The following is a 22,002-nucleotide window of genomic DNA, read 5'->3' on the forward strand; positions in this document are numbered from 1 at the left end:
CACAACTCAGCTTTGCATTTTAAAGTGATTTGCTCCCTCTCAAGTGCTTTTCTGTTCCTTATTTGCAAGTTCAATGACGAATCTAACCATGAGTTCCTTTTGTTTCTATTCCTTTAAAAAGTCAACCATGGATTCAAATACATTTCCTAGGTTCTTTTCAATCAAATTTCTCACTGGAATACATAATAAGATGACTCTCTTCTGCCCTCCATGCATCTCTATGTTCCATGCTTACAGGACAAGCAATGTAAGGGCTGTCCTACACACCCATAACTTTTAGTCCTCATTTTCAAGAGAAAAAGAAAATTAAGCTTCATTTAATGTTCATAGAAAGCTCATTCCTCCAATGGTACCCTCAATTCCAAAGCAGCTGAAGGTGAAGGGAAGGCCAGGAAGGCCCCACAACAACAGAGAGTAGACCACACAGACTGTGACATATAAATAACTACAAACGAACTCACACATGGTGGATGGAACCACAGCTAACCCATCAACTGACCAGAGAAACCTGCACTGCATGAGATCAACTTTGGATTCAACTCAGTGAAAACCTCCTCAGTAACTAGTTAGCAGCACATCTGCAATAGACCTGGGCACCTCAGAAATCAGAATGGCAGTCTCTCTTTCCTTATACAGCTGTGTCTCAGCACCCTAGACCCTAACACACAAACTTAACATTCCCAACACAATCACTTCCTCACACGTCTTCTGCTCTCAGTTTGGTGAGTTCTGGTGGCTTCTGCTCATTCACAGAAACTATAAACAATTGGATGTTCAAATGTACGATAATGCTGTAATGTTAATAGTTACACAACGGGCTTGGTGGTGGTGGCCCATGCCTTTAATACCAGCATTTGGGAGGCAGAGGCAAGAGGATCTCTGAGTTTTGGGCCAGCTGGAACTTAAAGATTAAGTTCCAGGGCAACCAGGACCACACAGAGCAACCATCTCAAAACAAAAAACAAAAACAAACAACTTGTAAATGAGAATCCGCTTGACTAAGACATTAACAGTGAGCTGCTGAGGAGTGACAGCAGAAGGAAGGACTCTGCTCCTTCCCAAAAGTGAAAAGAGAATTCAGGCAATTAAACAAATATGTATTAAGTGAGAAATAATCATTGTGCCTCAAGCTCAAGACAAAACAACACATTTTCTTCTCTCTGATTGAACACGACCCAGGAGTACAATACTGATGCTCTTGGCTGGTTTAGTTTGGTAGAAAAGAAGGTAGTGACATCCACAGCCCAGAGCTACCAGCTCTAGTTTAAAAAGTTGTGCATGGAGGTGTGTGCCTATAATCGAGTACTGTGGATACAGAAACAGAAGGATACCTGGGGCCTCATGGCCACCCAGTCTAGCCAAATCTGTAAGCTACAGTTTGGTTAGAGACTCCATCTCAAAATATAAGATGGAAGGCAATGGAGAGAAACTGTGGAAAATACCTAATGTCAACCTCAGGATTATTTATACACACATACATGTGTGTATACACTGTGTGTATAGGAGAAATGGCCTGAAGGGTAGGAAGGAAACAGGGACCAAAGAAACTTCCAGATGATGCCATTAAACAACACTAGTAAACAGTAATGGCAACAGTAGCATATAAAAAAAGTTCTCAGCACTCCACAAAGCTGAGGCAGAAGAGTAAAGGCTGACGGCCAGCATAGAGTGTGTGTGTGTGCACGCGCACACAAGCACACATGCACAGGCATGTTTGTGCGTACGCATGTGAGAGAGAGAGAATTTACCTGAGGTTAATCATTAACCTCAAAACTCACAATATGTAATTAAGTAAATAAAAATATGTAAATAAGTAACAAAATAATATCTATTTTATTATTTATTATAATATTGCAATGTGCAGCAATAGATATTTGTTCAGAATCAAGAAGTAGTTGGCTGTGAAAGAGCTAGCCTAGAAGGGAAATGACCTCACAGACCTTATTACTTTTGACATGAGCTACGAAAATAAACTGCCCATGCAAGATTAGCATGGGTGGGAGGTGAGAAGGCACACAGCAAGTCTGTGCATCTGGGGGAAAAGCTGAGGCTTTGGGATGGAGGTGAGAGCTGGAGGCAGGGGAGTGTGCGCACACTGTGTGCTTGCAAAGTTTTACAGTTTGGAAGAAGGGGAATGACAAGAATGGAGGTAGGGGAGGCAGGCAAGGAGCGAGCAAACAAAAAATATCTCATGCTTAGAAATTATGTTTTTCGCACAGCTGCAGGGTAAGGGACATTAAAGGGATTTTAAGGAGGCCAAATGATGAAGTAGAACAGAAAGTCAGCTCAGTGAACAAGTTTAAAAGGTCTCTATTACACTAAAGCAGAAGATCCTCAGGATAGAACAGAGTAAATTCAGATGGCTCACAACCAGCTCACAAGGAATCAGGTAGAACATGGGAGCATGCTGACTGATACTGATTCCAAAGGAACATTGATCACATGAGTAAGTAAACGGCGACAGGCCTGGGCTGGAGGAATGGGCTGAAGGGCAGGTAGGAAAGAAAGGAACCAAAGAAATTTCCAGATGATGTCACCAAACAGAACTAGTAAATAGTAGTAGCAACAGCCGCATATAGAAAGAGTACCCAGTATTCCATGAAGCTGAGGCAGACGGATTAAAGGCTTGAGCATGGTGGACAACTGGAGACCCTGGTATGGTGAACTCAGGTAACTGTGGTCACCGACATGGAAATGTTCAAGAAGCATACTAGTCCAGACCGTGGAAAGAAAGGTAGGGTCTGAAAAAGACACGGAAGGAGCCAGTCTGCTGCAGTCCCCAAATGATGGAAACGGGTGGAGAATGGGAGAGCGACCCACAGTGAGCAGAGCAGTAGAGAAGGCATCGCCTTAATAGACAATGTGTAAAGCCACACAGGCCAATACCCCAACTGACTTCATCACAAAAAAACTGGTGTGCAACGACGGGTGAAGCAACAAGATTGCACAGGGATGCGTCCCACCTGCTCCTGACACTTCAGACAACATAAAACTGAGATCAGTTCAAGCCACTCAAGCAGGTAAGTGAAACCCAAATGTGGGCTGGAGAGATGGCTCGATGAGTAAAAATGCTTAAGCTCAGGCCTAGTGACCTAGGGTTGGGTCCCTAGAAGCCATGCAGAAGTGCAAGCACCTATATCCCTGCTGCAACCATAGGAAATGAGAGCTGGGGCAAGAAAGTTACAGCAAGAAAGTTACAAAGGCCAACCTAGCTTAAGCACAGGTAAGGACACCCTGTCCCCAACAATGTGGCAAAACAAGGACAGGCAGTTGAAGGCTGTCCTCTGACCTCCACAAGCATGCTGTAGTCTGCGCATGCCCACATTCTCACACAATATTCTCCCCCTTCCTTCCTCCTCGTGTGTGGTGAAAACAATGTGAATTAGCTAACCAGTTTCTTACAAAAAGTCAAATGAGGCCCAGTGTGCTTTTATTTTCTATCAAATTTTTTCATTTAAATTAAATGAAAATTAAAATTAACCAAGGCAATTATAGTTAAAAATATTAGTGAAGCTAATTAACAACATAATCAGTTGAGATCTTCACTTTCTTTTAACCAGGGTGATTAATAATTGAGAGGACAAGCCCTTGTCTATTCCTAGCAGCTCAGCTTATTCTTTGAATCAATTTACTTCATGTATTCTGGATGAAATAGTACTCTTGTTCCTCTGTCAATGTACAAAGAACTCAGAAATAAATCCACGTAAAACAAACAATATTTCCACACTAGGGTTGAGAGTAAAGCCATTTGTTACTCTGCTCAGCAAAACATTGTACAAGGGATTCCCTGTAGAGAAAAGACATCACACAAAGCAGGTAGCCAGTACTTCAGGCCCACCTTTCCTGCAGTGTCCATCTCTCTCTCTCTCTCTCTCTCTCTCTCTATATATATATATATATATATATATATATATATATATATATATATACTATTCATGTGAGTCATTTTCTTTGGCTATCTAACCCATCCTGTCAGCATTATCTTATGTTACTCTAAGCAAGGGTGGTTCAAAATGGAATGACTCTTGTCTGTCTGCTTTATCGAGTGACCACAGTGTCCATTTGGGTAATAATGTACAAGGTCAAACAGAGGTCATCAGTCCATGATCAAAGCATGCTGGCTGCTCTTCCTGTCTTTACATGGAACACACACGCTGTGTTTATTTTTACCAGCCTCTGCGTGACCTCCTTTAGGTGGCACGAGAAAGACCCCACACTTCTGAAAAATCAGAAGCCAGAGGCTTTTCTCATTTGACACTTTCATTAAGACCATGTTTTTTTTCAAACTTTTGATCTTTTTCATTTACTCAAGGGTTTCTCAAGTTAAAGATCATATTGTTTAAACCACAGTGGAATAATGAATCAAACAGTAACTGGGTACTGAGATGCTCAAGAAGAAACAGAATGATCCACCAGGCAGCATCATGAAACAGGCCCCCTAGCAGTTTTTATCTGAACTAGAACAGCCAATAACAAGAGTTCAAAGTTCAAGACCAGTCCAGAAAGTCAGATTAACTTCTATTTTTGTTACATAAAGCTGCTATGACTTCATCAATCTGATCAATGATCTACCATAAAACCTCAGGAACATTAAAGAAAGACCGAGAGCACAGCTGTCATTACACACACAACTGCTAGATCATAAATGAGACTTGTATCAAAAACATGAAAAACACAAACCCCTGTCACTCACCTTTGTTCCTGTTATCCTTTTATAATGAGGAAAATGGTTCTAACTTATGGTTCAAGAGGCAAAATGAAGTGATGGACAATAGATAATTAAAGGCAAACAGTGACTAGAAACCAAGAATACACTGGAAAGGAACAAAAGCAGACGCTCAGAGACATGACAAGTAAGAACGAGTGACAGGCCAGGACAGAGCACGTGCATGGCAAGCTCCAAGCCCTGCGGTGGAGCTCAGTGGTAGAGCGGGTTCTATGCCCACGCCAGAGGGAATTTATTTATAAGTACTGATAAAGCAAAGCAATTACTATGGATAAGTGATCCAAGGAAGAAAAAAAGACTTTGATGTCCAATAGAAAGGACTGGCCACCACAGGATGGACAAGAACCTCATTCTATTGAAAAGCATAAAGTAACACAAAATACATACAAGAGATGGATTCCACAGGATGAGGGCAGATAAATGTGTACCATAGTAATTACATATTTATTACATACATATAATAACGTATGACTATATAAGGGTCACAAATTGGACATATTTATCGTTTCTTGTTAGGAGATGGCAGTAAGTAGGAAGGCATGAACATAAAGGGAAACACTCGACAAAAGTCTTCATGTACATACATGTCACTTGTACCTGATAGGTTCTCAGTGTCAATTGCTGTTGATATGTTACCTGATTTTTTATTTACTCTGGAAACAAATCAAACATTAGTTGAAGTGTTACTTTAGTATCACCTGGTATAGAAGGATCAAAAGCCTTTAAAGCCATTAACAAATACTCAATCATATGGAACACTACTTTTCATTTTTCTTTCAATCAAGAAGAATAGGCCATTAAAGGAGCTCTGTGTGCTGCTCCTAGCTCTGCAGAGCTCTAAGAACATGTTTCCTTCTGGGATTAGTGCAGCGTCACCACGTGTCACACTGACATTGAGGCTCGTTCACCACAGAACTGCACTGCTTACAGAGTCAATAGCAAAACCACTGGGAAAATTGCATGGGGGTTTTCTTTCCTCTTTTCCTTTCAATCTTTTCCTATTTTGGGGGGGGAGGGGGTGGTCTGCCCTGTGTGTTGTTCTGGTGACGCTGTGGGGTGAACTCAGGACTCCACTCACATGCTCTACCGCTGAGCTATATCTGAAGATAGAGTAATCTGTATCACAGACCATCTTCTCCAGACTACAAGCGTGGGCCTCAGTAGTGCTAAACTGTTTTGTATAAATTTTAACTGTCCTATAGACAATGTGAATATGACAGATTTCTCAGAGAGAGAGAGAGAGAGAGAGAGAGAGAGAGAGAGAGAGAGAGAGAGGTTTCTGGAAACGAACAGCAGCATCCTCTGCTATGATTTAGATCTGCTCTACTAGGTTGGATGGGGGAGCAGGGAAACTCATACCTTAGTTAAGGGAGCCACCTAAGGGTTGGCAAGAGACTTGAACCTGGAATGGCTACCAGAAGCCCAGGGCAATGTCCCCAGTTAGTTCATTGGGGCACCTGAGGATAGGGAACCTGAAATGAACCTATCCTATAATCATACTGATGAATATCTTGCATATCGCCATAGAACCTTCATCTAGCGATGGATGGAGATAGAGACAGAGACCCACACTGGAGCACCGGACTGAGCTCCCAAGGTTATAATGAGGAGCAGAAGGAGAGAGAACATGAACAAGGAAGACAGGACCATGAGGGGTGCACCCAACCACTGAGACAGGGGGGCCGATCTATTGGGAGCTCACCAAGGCCAGCTGGACTGCTACTGAAAAAAAACATGGGATAAAACCGGACTCTCTTAATGTGGTGGACAATGAGAGCTGACGAGAGGCCAAGGAGAATGGCACAGGAACTTTCATCTGGCGATGGATCGAGAGAGAGACAGAGACCCAATTTGGATCAACCGTCTGAGCTCTTAAGGTCCAAATGAGGAGCAGAAGGAGGGAGAACATGAGCAAGGAAATCAGGACCACGAGGGGTGCACCCACCCACTGTGACAGTGGAACTGATCTATTGGGAGCTCTCCAAGGCCAGCTGGACTGGGACTGAATAAGCATGGGTTGAAACTGGACTCTCTGAATAAGGCGGACAGTGAAGGCTGATGAGAAGCCAAGGACAATGGCACTAGGTTTCGATCCTAATACATGAACTGGCTTTGTGGGAGCGTAGCCTGTTTGGATGCTCACCTTCCTGGACCTAGATAGAAGTGGGAGGACCTTGGTCTTCATGTAGAGCAGGGAATTTGGACTGCTCTTCAGTATCGAGAGGGAGGGGGAGTGGACTAGGGGGTGGGGATAGGGGGAGGGGAGCGGGGGGAGGGGGCAATATGTGGGAGGAGGGGGAGGGAAATGGGAAACGGGGAGCAGTTGGAAATTTTAAGTAAAAAAGAATAAAAAAAAAAATAGATCTGCTCTACTCCTGGAGGTAGCCCTCCATCTATCTCTGCTCCATCCAGCCTTGCTACCACTGCTGTGACACAAAAATTTTTGTTCCTTTTGAGTTAAACTGTCACCTTGGCCTCTCACCTGCACGTACCTGGCATACACGGCACATACAAGTGCATACATATAGATTTAAAATAAATATTTAATAAATAAATAATAGAAGCGAAGCTAAGAAAAGGACTGGCTGGCAAGGCAATGGAAAATAGGTAACACATCAGGGACTGATTAGAGCTGAAATGTTAAACAGCAATGGAAATGAGCCAAGAGAGTCAGAGAGGCTGAGAGCCTAGGAGGAAATAATGTATACAAGGAGCTTTCTAAGGACACAGTGAGGAAACAACCTAAACAGCGAGGACTCATGTACCAGTACCCGACTGGAGCTCCTGCACACATCGCACCACTGAGAGCATGGCTAAAGGGAGGCAAAGACGGCTATGGCAAGCAATTTCACCAGAAATGCCTGCATTCTCTGAGAAGAACACACAGACCAGACAAATTAACTTCACAAAGGTTCAAAATGCATTATGAAACTCCTTAGTAAAACACTGTTCATCAAATAAACCCAAAAAAATAGCAGCTTAAAAGTCCCACTGGATAATGTTTCAGTGGCTTCCTTAATCCAGCTGGGATGTTTTTATTTGTGAGTTAATTAAAATAAAGTGTTTTTATTTAAAAACTGTTTAAAGTCCAACTCAAACTTTTTGTTATATACTCAAATATTTAATAATATGAGCAATCATTCAGTAAAAGGTAAAAGATTTATATGAACTGAAGAGAAATCAGAGTAATATAAGAAATCTTTCAAAAGCTTATCTGGAGATAGTGAGAGGACTCAGTGGGGTAAGGCACTTGCCACCAAGACTGACAGCCTGAACTCAACCCCAAGGACTATCACAGTAGGAGAGAACTGACTCCAGAGACTGTCCCCGGGCCTCATGTGCACACTGTAGCACGTGCACACAAATAACTATATGCTTGCTAAAAGTAAAGGCTTCTGAGATAATACTGGCTGATACCAGTTCCTCCCTTGGTTATCTGAAAAGCATGGGGACCTCCTCCTTACTTGATTGAGTTTCGGAAGTGGTCTTCAGCCGGGTTTTTCACAGTACAGCTGTTCAGGAGCCACAAATCTGCATCTGACGCATTTTCTAGTAAAAGAAACAACACAGAAAAAGAAAAGATAAATACTACATTTAATCAAATCAAAAACACGCAAGTGCTTACTTACCAGGCAGCATGGGAATGCTAGGGAATGGGGAGAGCAGGTAGTAACAAAGGCGAGGGGACAGTTACAGTACTGCCAGCCAGAGATCACAGCTCAGATCAAGTTGGGGAGCCTGTAAATGCAGGGAAGCTGGATGGAACATATACTGCATCATTTAAAGTCTTTCACTATTACAAGCAGGGCTCCAGTGAGTGAGTGAGTGTGTGTGTGAGACAGAGACAGAGACAGAGACAGAGACACAGAGAGACACAGAGAGACAGAGACAGAAAGTTTGTGTGATTTTTTCTCAGGTTTCCTTTGGTATCAAGCATAAAGAAGTGGGACTATTGAGTCAAAGACTAATTCTTGAAATGCCCTTTTGCACTTTTAGGCTCCTGAATGGGGAGCAACACTGTACACCCCAAGGCACAGGACCTGTGAGTGTGGTGCACTTACCTTGCCACTAGATGGGCAGCCACCCCTTTGGATTCCTTCTTGACAATCTGGTGGAAAATGGGACCCCAGTGACAGATAAATGTAAGCTCTTCTTATCATAACGTGGAATTTTCCATGTTTACTTCTGAAGTTCTTTCTTTTTCTGCCTTTCATTTGTTCTACTGGACTACTTAATACTCATGGAGGCAATAATGATATATCTATGACAGGGGTCACAACATTTTTCTCAACTTTTTTTTTGGGAGGGGGAATCAATTTTTCATGACACTTTTCTATTTCTAAGGCATCAAACTGGTCAACTTTTTCTCCTTTTTTCCCCCCAATTTTGCCTTAGAATTGTGACTCACAACTAAGACACTTCCCTCTTCCATGACTGGAAAGAAGCATGTCTGTTCCCTTCCAATAAATGCATGATTTTGCATTTTGATTTCTGATGTTACACGTTTACACTGATATACATGGATCTTATTAAATATTTTTGAAAAGTGAAATAAATGCTTACATTTTCCTATCAAATTGGAAAAGATTTTTAAATGTAAAGCTATTTAATATAAGCATAGAAATGTGGAAAACATGTGACTGTTGCTCCCTCGCTGCCATCCACATTGATTAAACATTCAGAAGGCAAGGTAGGAACAGCAATCAAACATTGAAGTGTTCTTTGGGACACTCATATCACACATCTAACACATGACACATATATGAATTCAAACATACACATATACATACATATATATTAAAATTCACTTTGATGATTAACAAGGAAAGAAGAACTAGAAAGCTTATATAGCCTTTAGAGAAAGATGGTTTAAATAAAAAGGTGACTCATGGTTCGGATCTTATGTACATCCAAAGGGCCATATGGTAAAGCATGGACACTGGTACTCTGCACTGTAAGTGGTGGTGGAGTTATCAAGCATAAGTCAAACTGCAGGATGTTATGGTTTAGATATGAAGCCTACGGAAGGCTGAACATTTGGTCCCCACCAACTAAGCCACCTCACAAGCCCCAGATCCATCTTTTCATATTCTGGTTTCTTAAAACCTTTCATAAGCAATGTTTTTTTTTTTCCAGTTTAATCTTTAGAGACAAAATAAAGCTCAATTTATAGCATCCCATACTATTTGAATTTCTAGGATTCATCTTTATTTTGTATACACATGTTCATCTGTGTGGGGGTATATTCACATGAATATAAACACCCAAAGAGTCCAAAAGAGGGCATCACATCTTTCTGGAGTTATAGGTGGTTGTGAGCTTTCCAAAGTGCTGGGAACCCAAACCACATGCTCTTAACAGCTAAGTCATTCTCAAATCCCTGATACAACAAACAAATAAATAAATGCTAGTGCCTTTGTTTGTGTTTGCTCGTTGGCAGTGAGGTGCTTGTGCCACTGTGTTCATGTGAAGATAAGAGAAAGGCTTGTCGAAGTCACCAGTTCTTTCCTGCTATTACATAAGTCCCAAGGATCAAACTCGGGTCAGCAGGCTTTAGCAACTCGTGCCCTTACCCAGTAAGCCATCTCACTGGCCCTATTTGACTTCTATTACATTTATTAAGTGTGTGTGTACAGGAGTGTGTAAGGACAGAGGTCAGAAGAAAGCTTACAGGAGTAGCTCTGGAGACTGCCTGGCACCAGAACACTGACCCACTGGCCCCGCCTATCAAAGAAAAGCAGGTACTGCTTCCTTTTCTCTGAACTAATAAACCTGCTTCATCTTCGTTGATTCCTTCTTAATAGTACTTAGAATGGCTCACTTCCTTTCCACCTGGAGGTGAGACTACAATCTACCTCCCTTCTGTGATCCAGCGTGGAGCGTGGAAATGAGGACCTGATACAGATCCCCTGCTAAGGGCTTTAGTCACTGAACCAAGAAAATGATGGCCACCAACCAACCACCCACCCACCCACTCCAAGCATGAGGAAAGAAGAACAAATATTTGTTCTAATCAAAATGTACTGTTTCTAAACTATTTCTTTACACACACTAGAAATTGCTTTTCGGTCTGTGGCAGTTAAGCCCCGATTGGTAATAATGATCATCATTAATGTTATTGAATACATATTGTGTCGGGCAGGAGGCCAGGCATACCACATACACTTCTGCATGTAAACCGGCCCTTGTGAGGAGAGTTCGATTTTATTGCCATTGTCAGAGAAGGAGCCTCAAGCTTGGAAAGAAAAAGCGACTTTCAGAAAGTCATTAATTAAGGGGTGGGCAAGGATTAGAGTCCCGACAAACTGACTCCACAGACTGTGAGCTTGAGGAAGCAGCATGTCTCACTAACAGTCCTCTACCTCCTAAACAAACAGAATGCCTAGTGTATCTAAGGACAATACCAAGTGGCGTGACTTGGCCTTGAGAACGCTGTAGGGTGTTTCTAGGCTTCAATGAGCACAGCTGTTTCTCCATTTCCGATATTTCTAAGATTTTGAACAGGTCGGCTTTGGTCTGCTCTCATCAAGGGTGAGCATGGAAGGCAGTAACAAGAGAGTTAGTAACAAATGAGACTTATTAGCCTGAAGCCCAGGCACGCCTTCCTGCTCCCTGCAGGCTTCTGCATGGTGAAGTTCAGCAGCATGTAGAACAAAGCATTTTTCTTAGACAGTTGCTCCATGTGAGAGACACCGGAAGAGCAGCAAGGAACAGTCAGAGGCATACAACCACAGACTTCAATGAAGGGCAACCAGCAGCAAGGAACAGTCAGAGACATATATCCATAGACTTCAATGGAGGGCAACCAGCAGCAAGGAACAGTCAGAGACATATATCCATAGACTTCAATGGAGGGCAACCAGCAGCAAGGAACAGTTAGAGACAAATATCCATAGACTTCAATGCGGAGGGCAACTGGGCAGATGCAAATTAAAAGCTCACAAAGAATAATGCAAAGAGAGAAGAGATAGATTGTTTTGGCCCCAAAAGCATTTTTTGAGAGTTTCTTTCCCACAGAACTCTGGAAGACAAGTCAAGCCCAAACAGTTTGAATGCGCATTATGCTTACTCAGACTCAGGAGTTTATTTACATGATACAAATCATAGAGAGCCTCCTAAAAACTTTGAGAGTAAACTATGTGTTTTAAGAGTAAGTAAGTAAGTAAGTAAACTATGTGTTCTAAGATACAACTTAAGGTGTATCTTAAAAACAATATCTTCTTAAGACCAATAAGAGATAAATAAAAATGCTGGTCCGAAGCTAATTTTTGCGCTACAGTTCACCTACGATTCTGTTTGCGGCCGATGTAACAGTACACTAAGTCTGTTTCTCAAAAGCACTGAGAACAGCTCATTAGAAAGCAGTCTCCCTTAGGGATCTAGGGTTAGGACAGTGGGAGGTCGAGGAGAAAGGAGGGGAGAGAAGACAGAAAAGGACAAGAGACCTAGAGCACTAAAGGGACCCAGACTTCCTTTCTAATTCTGAGCAGGAAGGGGCCCTCAGATCCTGAGTGCAGGTCATGGTAGAGAATCCCTTCATGGAGCAAGATACAGTAGGTCCTAGGGACAAGATACAGTAGTAGGTCCTGGGGACAAGATACAGTAGGTCCTGGGGACAAGATACAGTAGTAGGTCCTGGGGACAAGATACAGTAGGTCCTGGGGACAAGATACAGTAGGTCCTGGGGACAAGATACAGTAGTAGGTCCTGGGGACAAGATACAGTGGGTCCTGGGGACAAGATACAGTAGGTCCTGGGGACAAGATACAGTCGTAGGTCCTGGGGACAAGATACAGTAGGTCCTGGGGACAAGATACAGTAGGTCCTGGGGACAAGATACAGTAGTAGGTCCTGGGGACAAGATACAGTAGTAGGTCCTGGGGACAAGATACAGTAGTAGGTCCTGGGGACAAGATACAGTAGGTCCTGGGGACAAGATACAGTAGTAGGTCCTGGGGACAAGATACAGTAGTAGGTCCTGGAGACAAGATACAGTAGGTCCTGGGGACAAGTAGCTTCTCTTGCAGGTACCCTCGCAATGAGTTTGTTCTTGCAAATTACTACATAGACGTTTCACAGAGGTAAGATGAGGAAACTAAGTCAGCATGAACTCTGTTTACTGAATGAAGGAAAAAAAACTTTCCGTTTAAGTGACAAGTAATAATAGCTGGCAAAACTCGCCAACAACTACTAAAAATCCATTCTGTGAGTGTGTATCCTGGTCATAATTACAGTGGAAATGCAGGACAGCCATGTACTCAGTACAGAAATAAGCACTGCTAATAGTCGTTCTCTCTCCAATAGCTAAGCTGACCACACACATAATGACTCAGAGGTCACTAAATCTAAAGAGTCCAAACAGGGTATCTGAGCCTCTGTGTCGTGTCTGCGTTAGAAAGCGAGGGCCAGAATACCTGAGCCACCATCTCCCATCCTGCCTTAACAGTCTAAATAAGCTGTTTTCCTGTCACAGGAAACCTTCAAAGCCCATGGTTTAATACATAAAAGTTCAAAATACAATTTGATCCTTAAGTTTGTATATCCACATAAAATATCTTCATATATCCTAAAAGTGATATAACAAAAAAAAAAAACTTCTATTTAGCTAAAGACTTAAACAACCCAGAGGCTATCACTCACTTGCAAATTGCCAAACACATCTGGTTTCTGTCAGACTGTATACAGTTCCCAGTTGTTTATCGCTAATCAGTAAGTCAAGTCATCTGCTAAGAATGGTGCATTTCCAAGATCAGAATTAACCCTGACTGAAATACAGGGAAGGTTAATCTAAAAGTCACTTCTGGAGTTGACTTGGCAAGTCAAAACAATGACCAATTTGGTTACTTGAGGAGGTGGGGGTGGGGATTATTTTACCAGAGAAGATGGCAAGGTAAGAAAGACTCAGAGGATCTCTGAAGAGGGTTACTACCAAGACCAAATAAACAAAATGATACTGAGTGTGACTCAGGACTAGGAGAAAGTCCAGTCGGCATAGTGCTTGCCAGACAACTATGCAGACCTAAATCCCATCCCCAGAAGCCATGGACTAAAACCAGGTATTGTGGCACACACCTTAATCCCAATATGAGGAAGAGGACAGGCATGTGCATCCCTGGAACTCATTAGTCAACCATCCTTGCTAGGTCCTGAGCCAAAGAGACCTGCCTGCAAATCAAGGTGGACCGACAAACTGCACCAAGTCTGTTTTCATTGTGTTAATTCTATTACTAAAAAGTAAACAGCAAGCCACGGTGGCTTTTACCTTTAATCCCAGCACTCTCTGTGAGTTCAAGGTCAGCCTGGTTTACAAAGTGAGTTCCACAGCCAGAGCTGTTACAAAGAGAAGCCCTGTCTTGAAAGAAGAAGGAGGAGGAGGAGGAGGAAGAGGAGAAAGAAGAGGAAGAGGAGGAGGAAGAAGAGGAGGAGGAAGAAGAGGAGGAGGAGGAGGAAGAGGAGGAAGAGGAGAAAGAAGAGGAAGAAGAGGAGGAAGAAGAAAGGGAGGAGGAGGAGGAGGAAGAAGAAGGAAGAGGAGGAAGAGGAAGAAGAAGGAGGAGGAGGAGGATGGAGGAGGAGGAGAAGGAGGAGGAGAGGGGGAGAAGAAGAAGGAGGAGGAGGAGGAAGAGGAGGAGGAAGAGGAGGAGAAAGGTGGAGGCAGCTAAACAGTGACATTGAACTGTATCCTCTCACCTCCACATGTACAAACACACATATGCAGACATACACCACACGAAAACCCACACTGAATAATTTTAAGAGACTTCTAGAAACAGACTCAACAATATAGTGAAGTGCTATTGACTTGATAGTGAGTTCAAATTCATCACCAAAGTGGCATATCATGCTGGCTAAAAGTACAAGCATATTTATCAATCTATGACAAAGGGAAGTAGCCAATTTTTTAAAACATAAAATACTGCCTTATAATTCACTTTAGGTGGCTCAAACCTATAACAACACACACTCGGGTTTGAGGGCAGTCTGAGCAACAGACTAAGTTCCAGGCTAGCCTTGGCTACAGAGTCAGACACTCAAAAACAAAACTTAACAAAAATAAAGCACACTACTTGGGAAAGGCTAACTATTCAGAAGACCTTATGCATTTGTAATAATACCTCAAAACTTCTTACACTAAGAAAGCAGGAAGAATTATCTTGACTAAGATCTTTAAAAACAAAAAATGACAAAGATTACCAAGGCAGAATGTGTCCTGTGGAAAGCCTTTCTAAGGGAATGCTAAGAAACCTAACTCCAAATGCAGCCTTTGGATTTGAGAGTATAGCTTTTGGTGATCCAAATTCTACTCTGGGAGCTGGAGAGATGGCTCAGCAATTAATAGCACTTGTCCTCTTACACAGTCCTAGAGTGTGCTTCCCAACACCCTTGGTAGGCAACTCAAAATCACCTGGAACTCTAACCCAGAGGATACAATACCTTCCTCTGGCTGCTGTGGGCATCCCATGTAAGTACACAAACCAACACACACATGCTCCTGATCAAAAACAGTTTTACAAAAATGGGGTGGGGTTTTTTTTTCCCCAAGACAGGGTTTCTCTGTGTAACAGTCTTAGCTGTTCTGAAGCTAGCTCTTGTAGACCAGGCTGGCCTCAAACTCACAGAGATCCGCCTGCCTCTGTCTCCTGAATGCTGGGATTAAAGGCATGCACCACCACCGCCTGACTTTTTATTTATTTTGATTACTTGCTTCAGTACATTTTCTATCAACAAAGTCAAATACAATGAATTATAGTCCTAGTTTTACATCAGAAAAATGAACAATTAGATTTCAAAAATAAAATGGCAAAGAATCAGATATAAAAATGGCCAAGAGATCTAAATATACACTTGCCCAAAGAGACACAAAGAGCCAGAAAGCATATAAAAAGATGATCCCATCAGGGAGGCAAATAAAAAAAATAAGACTATTTCACATCTACTGGATGTCTATGTGTTTTAAAACTGCTTTAAAGATGTGTTGGCAAAGACAAGAAAACACTAGAACCTAGGGAACGCTCACACTGCAGATATACCACAAAAAAAAAAAAAAAGCTTTAGTTTTGTAGCGAAATGGTCTGCTGGTTCTTCTACTAGACAATTAACTTCAACCAGCAAGCCCTCCTCTGCATGTCTACCCAGATACACAAAAACATGCTCACACAGAACTCTGCACACCAACACTCACAAAGGCCTGGTTCCCCAGAGCCTGAAAGCAGAGAAAATATAAATACCCATCAACTGAACAGTGGTGAATACAACCCAGAGTATACAACAGAACATTACTAACCATGAAAGATGAGGTGCTGAGAGACACAGCACCACAGACGGACCTTTCAGAGAAAGACATCAGTCAGAAAAGCGATTAAACCATGTGACTTTATTTCAACCATGTGTGCAGATGAGCTACAAATACAGGACAGAAAATACACTGGTGACCATGTAGAGCTGGGGTAGACAGAGAACAGGAGACAGTATGATGACCGGCAGCTTACTTTTGCAGTAATTCAAGTTATTTTGTTCAGTTTGGTTTTTATTTTAGGTTTTTATTTTTGTTGTTATTATTGTTTTTGTATTTGTTTTTCAGGACAGGCTTTCTCTATGTAACAATCCCAGGTGCCCTGTAATTCTCTTTGTAGACCAGGCTTGAACTCACAGGGATCTGCCTGCTTCTGTCTCCTCAGTGCTGGGATTAAAGATATGCACCACCACGACCAGTAAAAGTGTTTTTAAATTGACTGTTGCAACGTGGCATGGTAACTCATGCCTGAAATTGTAGTACTCAGGAGACTGAGGCAGGAGAACTGTCACCAGTTCTTGGCTAACCTGAGCTACATAGTGAGATACAGGGCAGCTTGGGCTGAAGAACTGAGACCATGGTTTGTTTGTTTTAAAAGAAAGAGGGAAAACACAGATAATGGCCATGGGTGCACCAGAAATCAGAAAGCAAACTAGAGAAACAAGCTCAGCAGATGCTGAGGATAAATTCTGATGGACAATTTGATAACTCTTCCACAGTATCTTCTTGTTCTAACAGAGACAAAGAACAAAGATAGCAGCATTTCTTCCCCTACAATATTGAGCATCAATTACAAAAAAAAAAAAAAAAATAGACTTACTAAAGGAATACACACACACACAAATCCTCTTTCCATTTAAGGAATGTAACAACAGTTTATACATGTGTATACTTAGAGCACAAGTAAAAGGAGACTGTTTTAAAATAGATTAACAGGAATTGCACCAAAATGTAAAGGCACTCGCATTTACATAAAAAGAACTCATGTTCTAGAAATCAAGTCTTCCTAGATTCTGAAACATCTGGCCATGCGTCTGGCTTGGCAGGTTTGTCTTCTTCCCCAGGTCTGAGCTCTGCATCTAAAGGTTTCTACAAATCTCTGGACATATGTTCTGTGTGGTTTGAGTTGCTAAAAGACCCAGTGTGGGACCTAGCAAGCAGAAGTTCTAATTCTGCCTTGAAAGGGGCTATTTCAACAGAGAAGAGATAAGAAAAGAAGTAATGGAATGTGCTGTCAATCATGGAGAGATGAGATTTAAATGGAAAGGTATTTGTAAAACATAAGTTAGTAACTAACGAGGAATGCTCTATAGGAAAAGGAGAAGGTGGCAGTTTCTAGTCTACAAGGCTAATAAAAAAGGAAGATTCCAAAAAGGAATAGAGGTTGTAGGAAGGACAAGTCAGAGGAGAAGAAGGTTTGTTCTCTCTGAGTTCCCTGCCCTGTAACAGCTGAAAGCAGGACTATGCCACATGCAACTGGAGATGCCTGAAAGAACTCAGAAAAAACAGCAAAGCCTGGGGTGGGGAGGACTATTGTACTCCATGGGTAAAAATCAAGAAGCCAGAAATGTGCAACAGAAGCAAAATGGGTGTGCAGGACTTCAGAACAGGAGTGCTTGCTTTGCTGAGTGATGGCGACAGAACAATGGGCTGCAAGTGGAAGGGAAAGCAAAACTTATGCTGACCTCTTCTCTGCGCTCCGAGTCAAAGGGAATCTGCCTAGAAGTCACAAGTGCAATTAAAACGCTTAACTTGACTCCCTATATATTTCAACTTTGACTAAGTAATAAATTAGAGCTAAATAACTACATTTGCATACCATTTTACCATTTGCAAAGCATATTCAAATACATTATCTCATCTGAACTCTACAACTTACCACCAAGTAAGCATTTTTAATCCTCATCCTACCTATGAACAAGGACAGAAAGAGGTGTTGTGACTTGCAAAGAGGTCCCCTAAGCTGAAAAGTGGGCAGGGCATGCTGCTGCTTCTTCAAGCTGAACTAAGGCACACTGAGTCTATTTCCCCTAGGGTTAGCTACAGTGACGCTGATTTTCATTACTCCCAAGTGCAGGGATTTGATTTTTGTTTTGTTTCTTTTATAATAACTACATCAATCAGGCTTTTCACATTTAGTCAGTGGATTATAGTTTTGGGTTTTACTTAAGTAAAATAAATTCTATATTTAGAATGATACAAATGACTTCTGCTTTTCATGAAAAGGCAGAAAGAAATAAAACATGAGGAACTTGGAGCAAACTAAAAATATAGCAATTTCGAGCTCAGGAGATGGTTGGTTAGTAAAGAAGCACTTGGTATGCTGGCCTAAGGAACTGTTCTATCTGCAGCATCCAGGTAAAGAGTTAGGCACAGTAGAATGCATTTGCAATCTCAGCATTGAAAAGCAGAGACAGGGGGTACCTATGTTTCCTGGCCAGCAATTCTAAACTAATTAGTGTGTTTCAGGCAAAAGAGAGATATTATCTCAAAGTGGGAAGACAGCACCGAGGTTGTCCTCCAGCCTCCATATATGGGCACAAATATTTGTACATATGCACACACACATGCACATGCATGCATTAAATATATTTATAAATATATATGTGGCTGGATAGATAGCTAAGCAGTTAAAAGTATAGGCTAATATTCCAGAACACCTACATTAAAGTCCCAGCATCCACATGGTAGCTCACACTGTCTGTAAATCCAGTCTCAGAGGATCCTAACCCCTCTTCTGGCTTCTCCTGACATCAGGTGGTACACATGTGGTCCACAGACATGCATGCAGGCAAAATACTCATACACAATTAAAAATATTTTAATGAAACAAAAAAGAATAAAGAAGCAGTTGACAAGAACGGAAAGGAAACTAGAAAGGATGGGAGGAAATGCAGTGTATATGTGTACAGAAATGCAGTGTATACGTGTACAGAAATGCAGTGTATCTGTGTACAGAAATGCAGTGTATATGTGTACAGAAATGCAGTGTATACGTGTACAGAAATGCAGTGTATGCGTGTACAGAACTGCCAAAGAGCCCATTAATAACAAGGAGTCAAAGAAAAAGAATACAGCAATACTATTTCCAATGCGGTCTCTGGAAAACACATTCCTGTTAGCCTAAGTCCTCTTGAACACAAATTCAGTAAAAAGCATGAGAAGGCAGGTGCTTGTGCTAGGTGGAGGCAGCCTCAACAAGTGAATCAGAAGGAAGAGAGGCTGTCAGAGCACAGGGGGAGAGAAAATGAGTGTGTGTCCACATGTGTGTACATCACATTCATACATCCACATACAGGAGCTAGAAGAGAGTGTCAGATCGGGAGCTGCAGTTGCAGGTGCTCATGAGCTGCAAGGAGGTGCAAAGAATCAAACGTGGATCCTCTAGAAGCGCAACAGTATGCTTTGCAGATGGTGAAAAGCGCAACAAGTGCTCCTAACTGCTGACCCATCTCTCCAGCCACAAAGGATAAAACCATTTTCATATTTACATCTGAGTGCCTAAGGATGAGTTAAGTGTCCTTCAAGGTGCTAGACCATGTTCCTGCTTCCGGTCATTTTGCTTTCTAGTTGGAAATGTCACTTGTATAAGAGACAGGCGGGAAAAGATCTCTGGTGTTTAATCTTCCTGTCGCCTTGACTGGATTTAGAATCGGCAAGCAAGCCTCTGGACGTCAGGGTGTTTGCAGAAAGGTTTCGGTGAGGAGGGAAGATTGACCTTGAAGGTGGGTGGCAACACCCCCTGGGGTTGGGATCTGCAACTTCACTAACTGAGAAAGAGGAAGACAGCTGAGCACCAGCATTCATCTGTCCCTGCCCCTTCCCCTCCTGCCACCAAGTCTTCTCCTACCTGAGGACTGTTTTCTCTCCAACTGAAAGCCAAGATAAGCCTTTCCTTCCTTAACTCAACAAAGCAAGCACTCCCGTTCTGAAGTCCTGCACACCCATTTTGCTTCTGTTGCACATTTCTGGCTTCTTGATTTTTACCCATGGAGTACAATAGTCCTCCCCACCCCAGGCTTTGCTGTTTTTTTCTGAGTTCTTTCAGGCATCTCCAGTTGCATGTGGCATAGTCCTGCTTTCAGCTGTTACAGGGCAGGGAACTCAGAGAGAACAAACCTTCCTCTTCTCTGATTGCCCTTCCTTATGCTGCTTAAGCAATCTGGTGCTTTCTTTCCCACAGCAACCAGTGAGTCCCATGGTGTCTGAAGACTACTGTTTAGAAGGCAGTGAAGTTAGACTCCACACATAGGAGCCAAAACTAAGACTCAGCAAGTGCAGGAAATCAATTTTACAATAAAAAAGAAGGTAGAAATAAAGCAATTTCAAAGTAAAAGTAGAAAAAAATACTCATTTATATCTCTAAGCCCACACCAACTTCTTTAGCAAATTTGCTCATAGAAAACCAACTCTAGGCCGGGTGGTGGTGGCGCACGCCTTTAATCCCAGCACTTGGGAGGCAGAGGCAGGTGAATCTCTGTGAGTTCGAGACCAGCCTGGTCTACAAGAGCTAGTTCCAGGACAGACTCCAAAGCCACAGAGAAACCCTGTCTTGAAAAACCAAAAAAAAAAAAAAAAAAAAAAAAAAAACCAACTCTAGGTCAGAGCTCTGAGGGGCATGTGGGAGACACATCAGAAAGCAATGCAGAAAAACTGTTTTCAAGTCTAACCCAGAAAGAAAGGCTGAGCTGCTACACCTCGTTAAAAGTGCTCTTCTAAGGTTCCTAATTACAGATTTATAGAATTTAAACTTTTGTATGTAACAGTCCACATTTCTTAAGACAATACTTGGACATCTTTACTACAACACAATCTGTGTGGAACTCTAGCCAGAAGCAATTTATTGATTGTAAACGCCTTATTTGTACTTAACCCCAAAGGGAAAACAGATATAAATATTACAAATCACTTAAGAGAGTTGAAATACACAGAACACATTAAGCAAAACAGAACAAATGCTTATTAAACTGAACCTTAAAGCTAAATATTGACTTTTTATAAACAACCCACATAACTAGACTCATCTGAAACTTTAATTTTTCAAAGATCTGTCATAGGTCGCAAAAGATCTTCCAGCCTCAATGAACATAATGAGCAGATATTTCACTAGTGAGCACAATGGGAATCAGTGAGAACGAACACACACTACTGAGGTTCTCACTCAATGAAGCAGCACAGAAAAGATAAAACACATGCATACTGATAACATATTGACTCCATCAATAAATTGTTCTCATATTTTGTAGATAAGAGAATTCTGATAAATAACGCAATAGTTTTATGATGCAGTCAATGCCAGCAGCTGACATGAAACAGAATCTGTAGGGTCACAATTACAAGAACACACCGGGCTCACGGATGGCGCTCTCACAGGAAGCTATATCTTCTTCAGGGAACATAGAATAATTTTCCCTAGGTACTCATTTCTGTAATATTTCTATCTGGGATGTTTCAGAGCTTTATCTTATGGCAAGCAAAGATAAATATTGTGTTTTGAAGCAGGTGTGCTGGACACTCTGAGAAATAGTGTTATTTCTGAGAAAATGGCTAAAAAGGAGGTATCTTTGGTAAAGCAAAATCATAATCTGTGCCAAAAGAATAAAAACATTAGAGGTAGAATTTTGTTTTGACAAAATAATTAGTATAGAAGCTATTGCTACTTCACAGCCCACTCTACCATCAGGGATAATTAAATAAACAGAAACTTGGGCTTCCACACATTCTGTGGAAATTTAATGCCATGCAGAATTCAATATAGAAATTTGTAAAAACTTAGGTAGTACAATCTATGTTATTTGAAATGCTTCTCAGAATTTATTACTCAGTTTCTCCACCCTCCCCGCCCCACTCCCTTTGTTTATAGAAATGGACGGTTTTCTGTTAACTCAAGGCCTCTGATCAGTGAACGGGCTGACGGGAGTCACGGGACTGTGTGAGGATTCAGTGGGAGGCAGGTTATGAAGAAAGAACTAAGGAGGGGAGAAGT

General features: G+C 41.8%; 1 protein-coding gene across 3 annotated transcripts in view; it reads right to left on the reverse strand.

Annotated features, from left to right (window-relative positions):
• Cdkal1 (CDK5 regulatory subunit associated protein 1 like 1) overlaps window positions 1-22,002 on the reverse strand; it is a 633,981-nt gene that overhangs the window by 546,513 nt on the left and 65,466 nt on the right. For all 3 annotated transcript variants that reach the window (XM_057788043.1, XM_057788042.1, XM_057788044.1), the window contains exon 5: window positions 8,191-8,275. In XM_057788043.1, coding sequence (XP_057644026.1) covers window positions 8,191-8,275 — 85 coding nt within the window. The remainder of the gene's footprint in view (window positions 1-8,190; window positions 8,276-22,002) is intronic.

Source organism: Chionomys nivalis, chromosome 13, assembly GCF_950005125.1.
Source record: "Chionomys nivalis chromosome 13, mChiNiv1.1, whole genome shotgun sequence".
NCBI lineage: Eukaryota > Metazoa > Chordata > Mammalia > Rodentia > Cricetidae > Chionomys > Chionomys nivalis.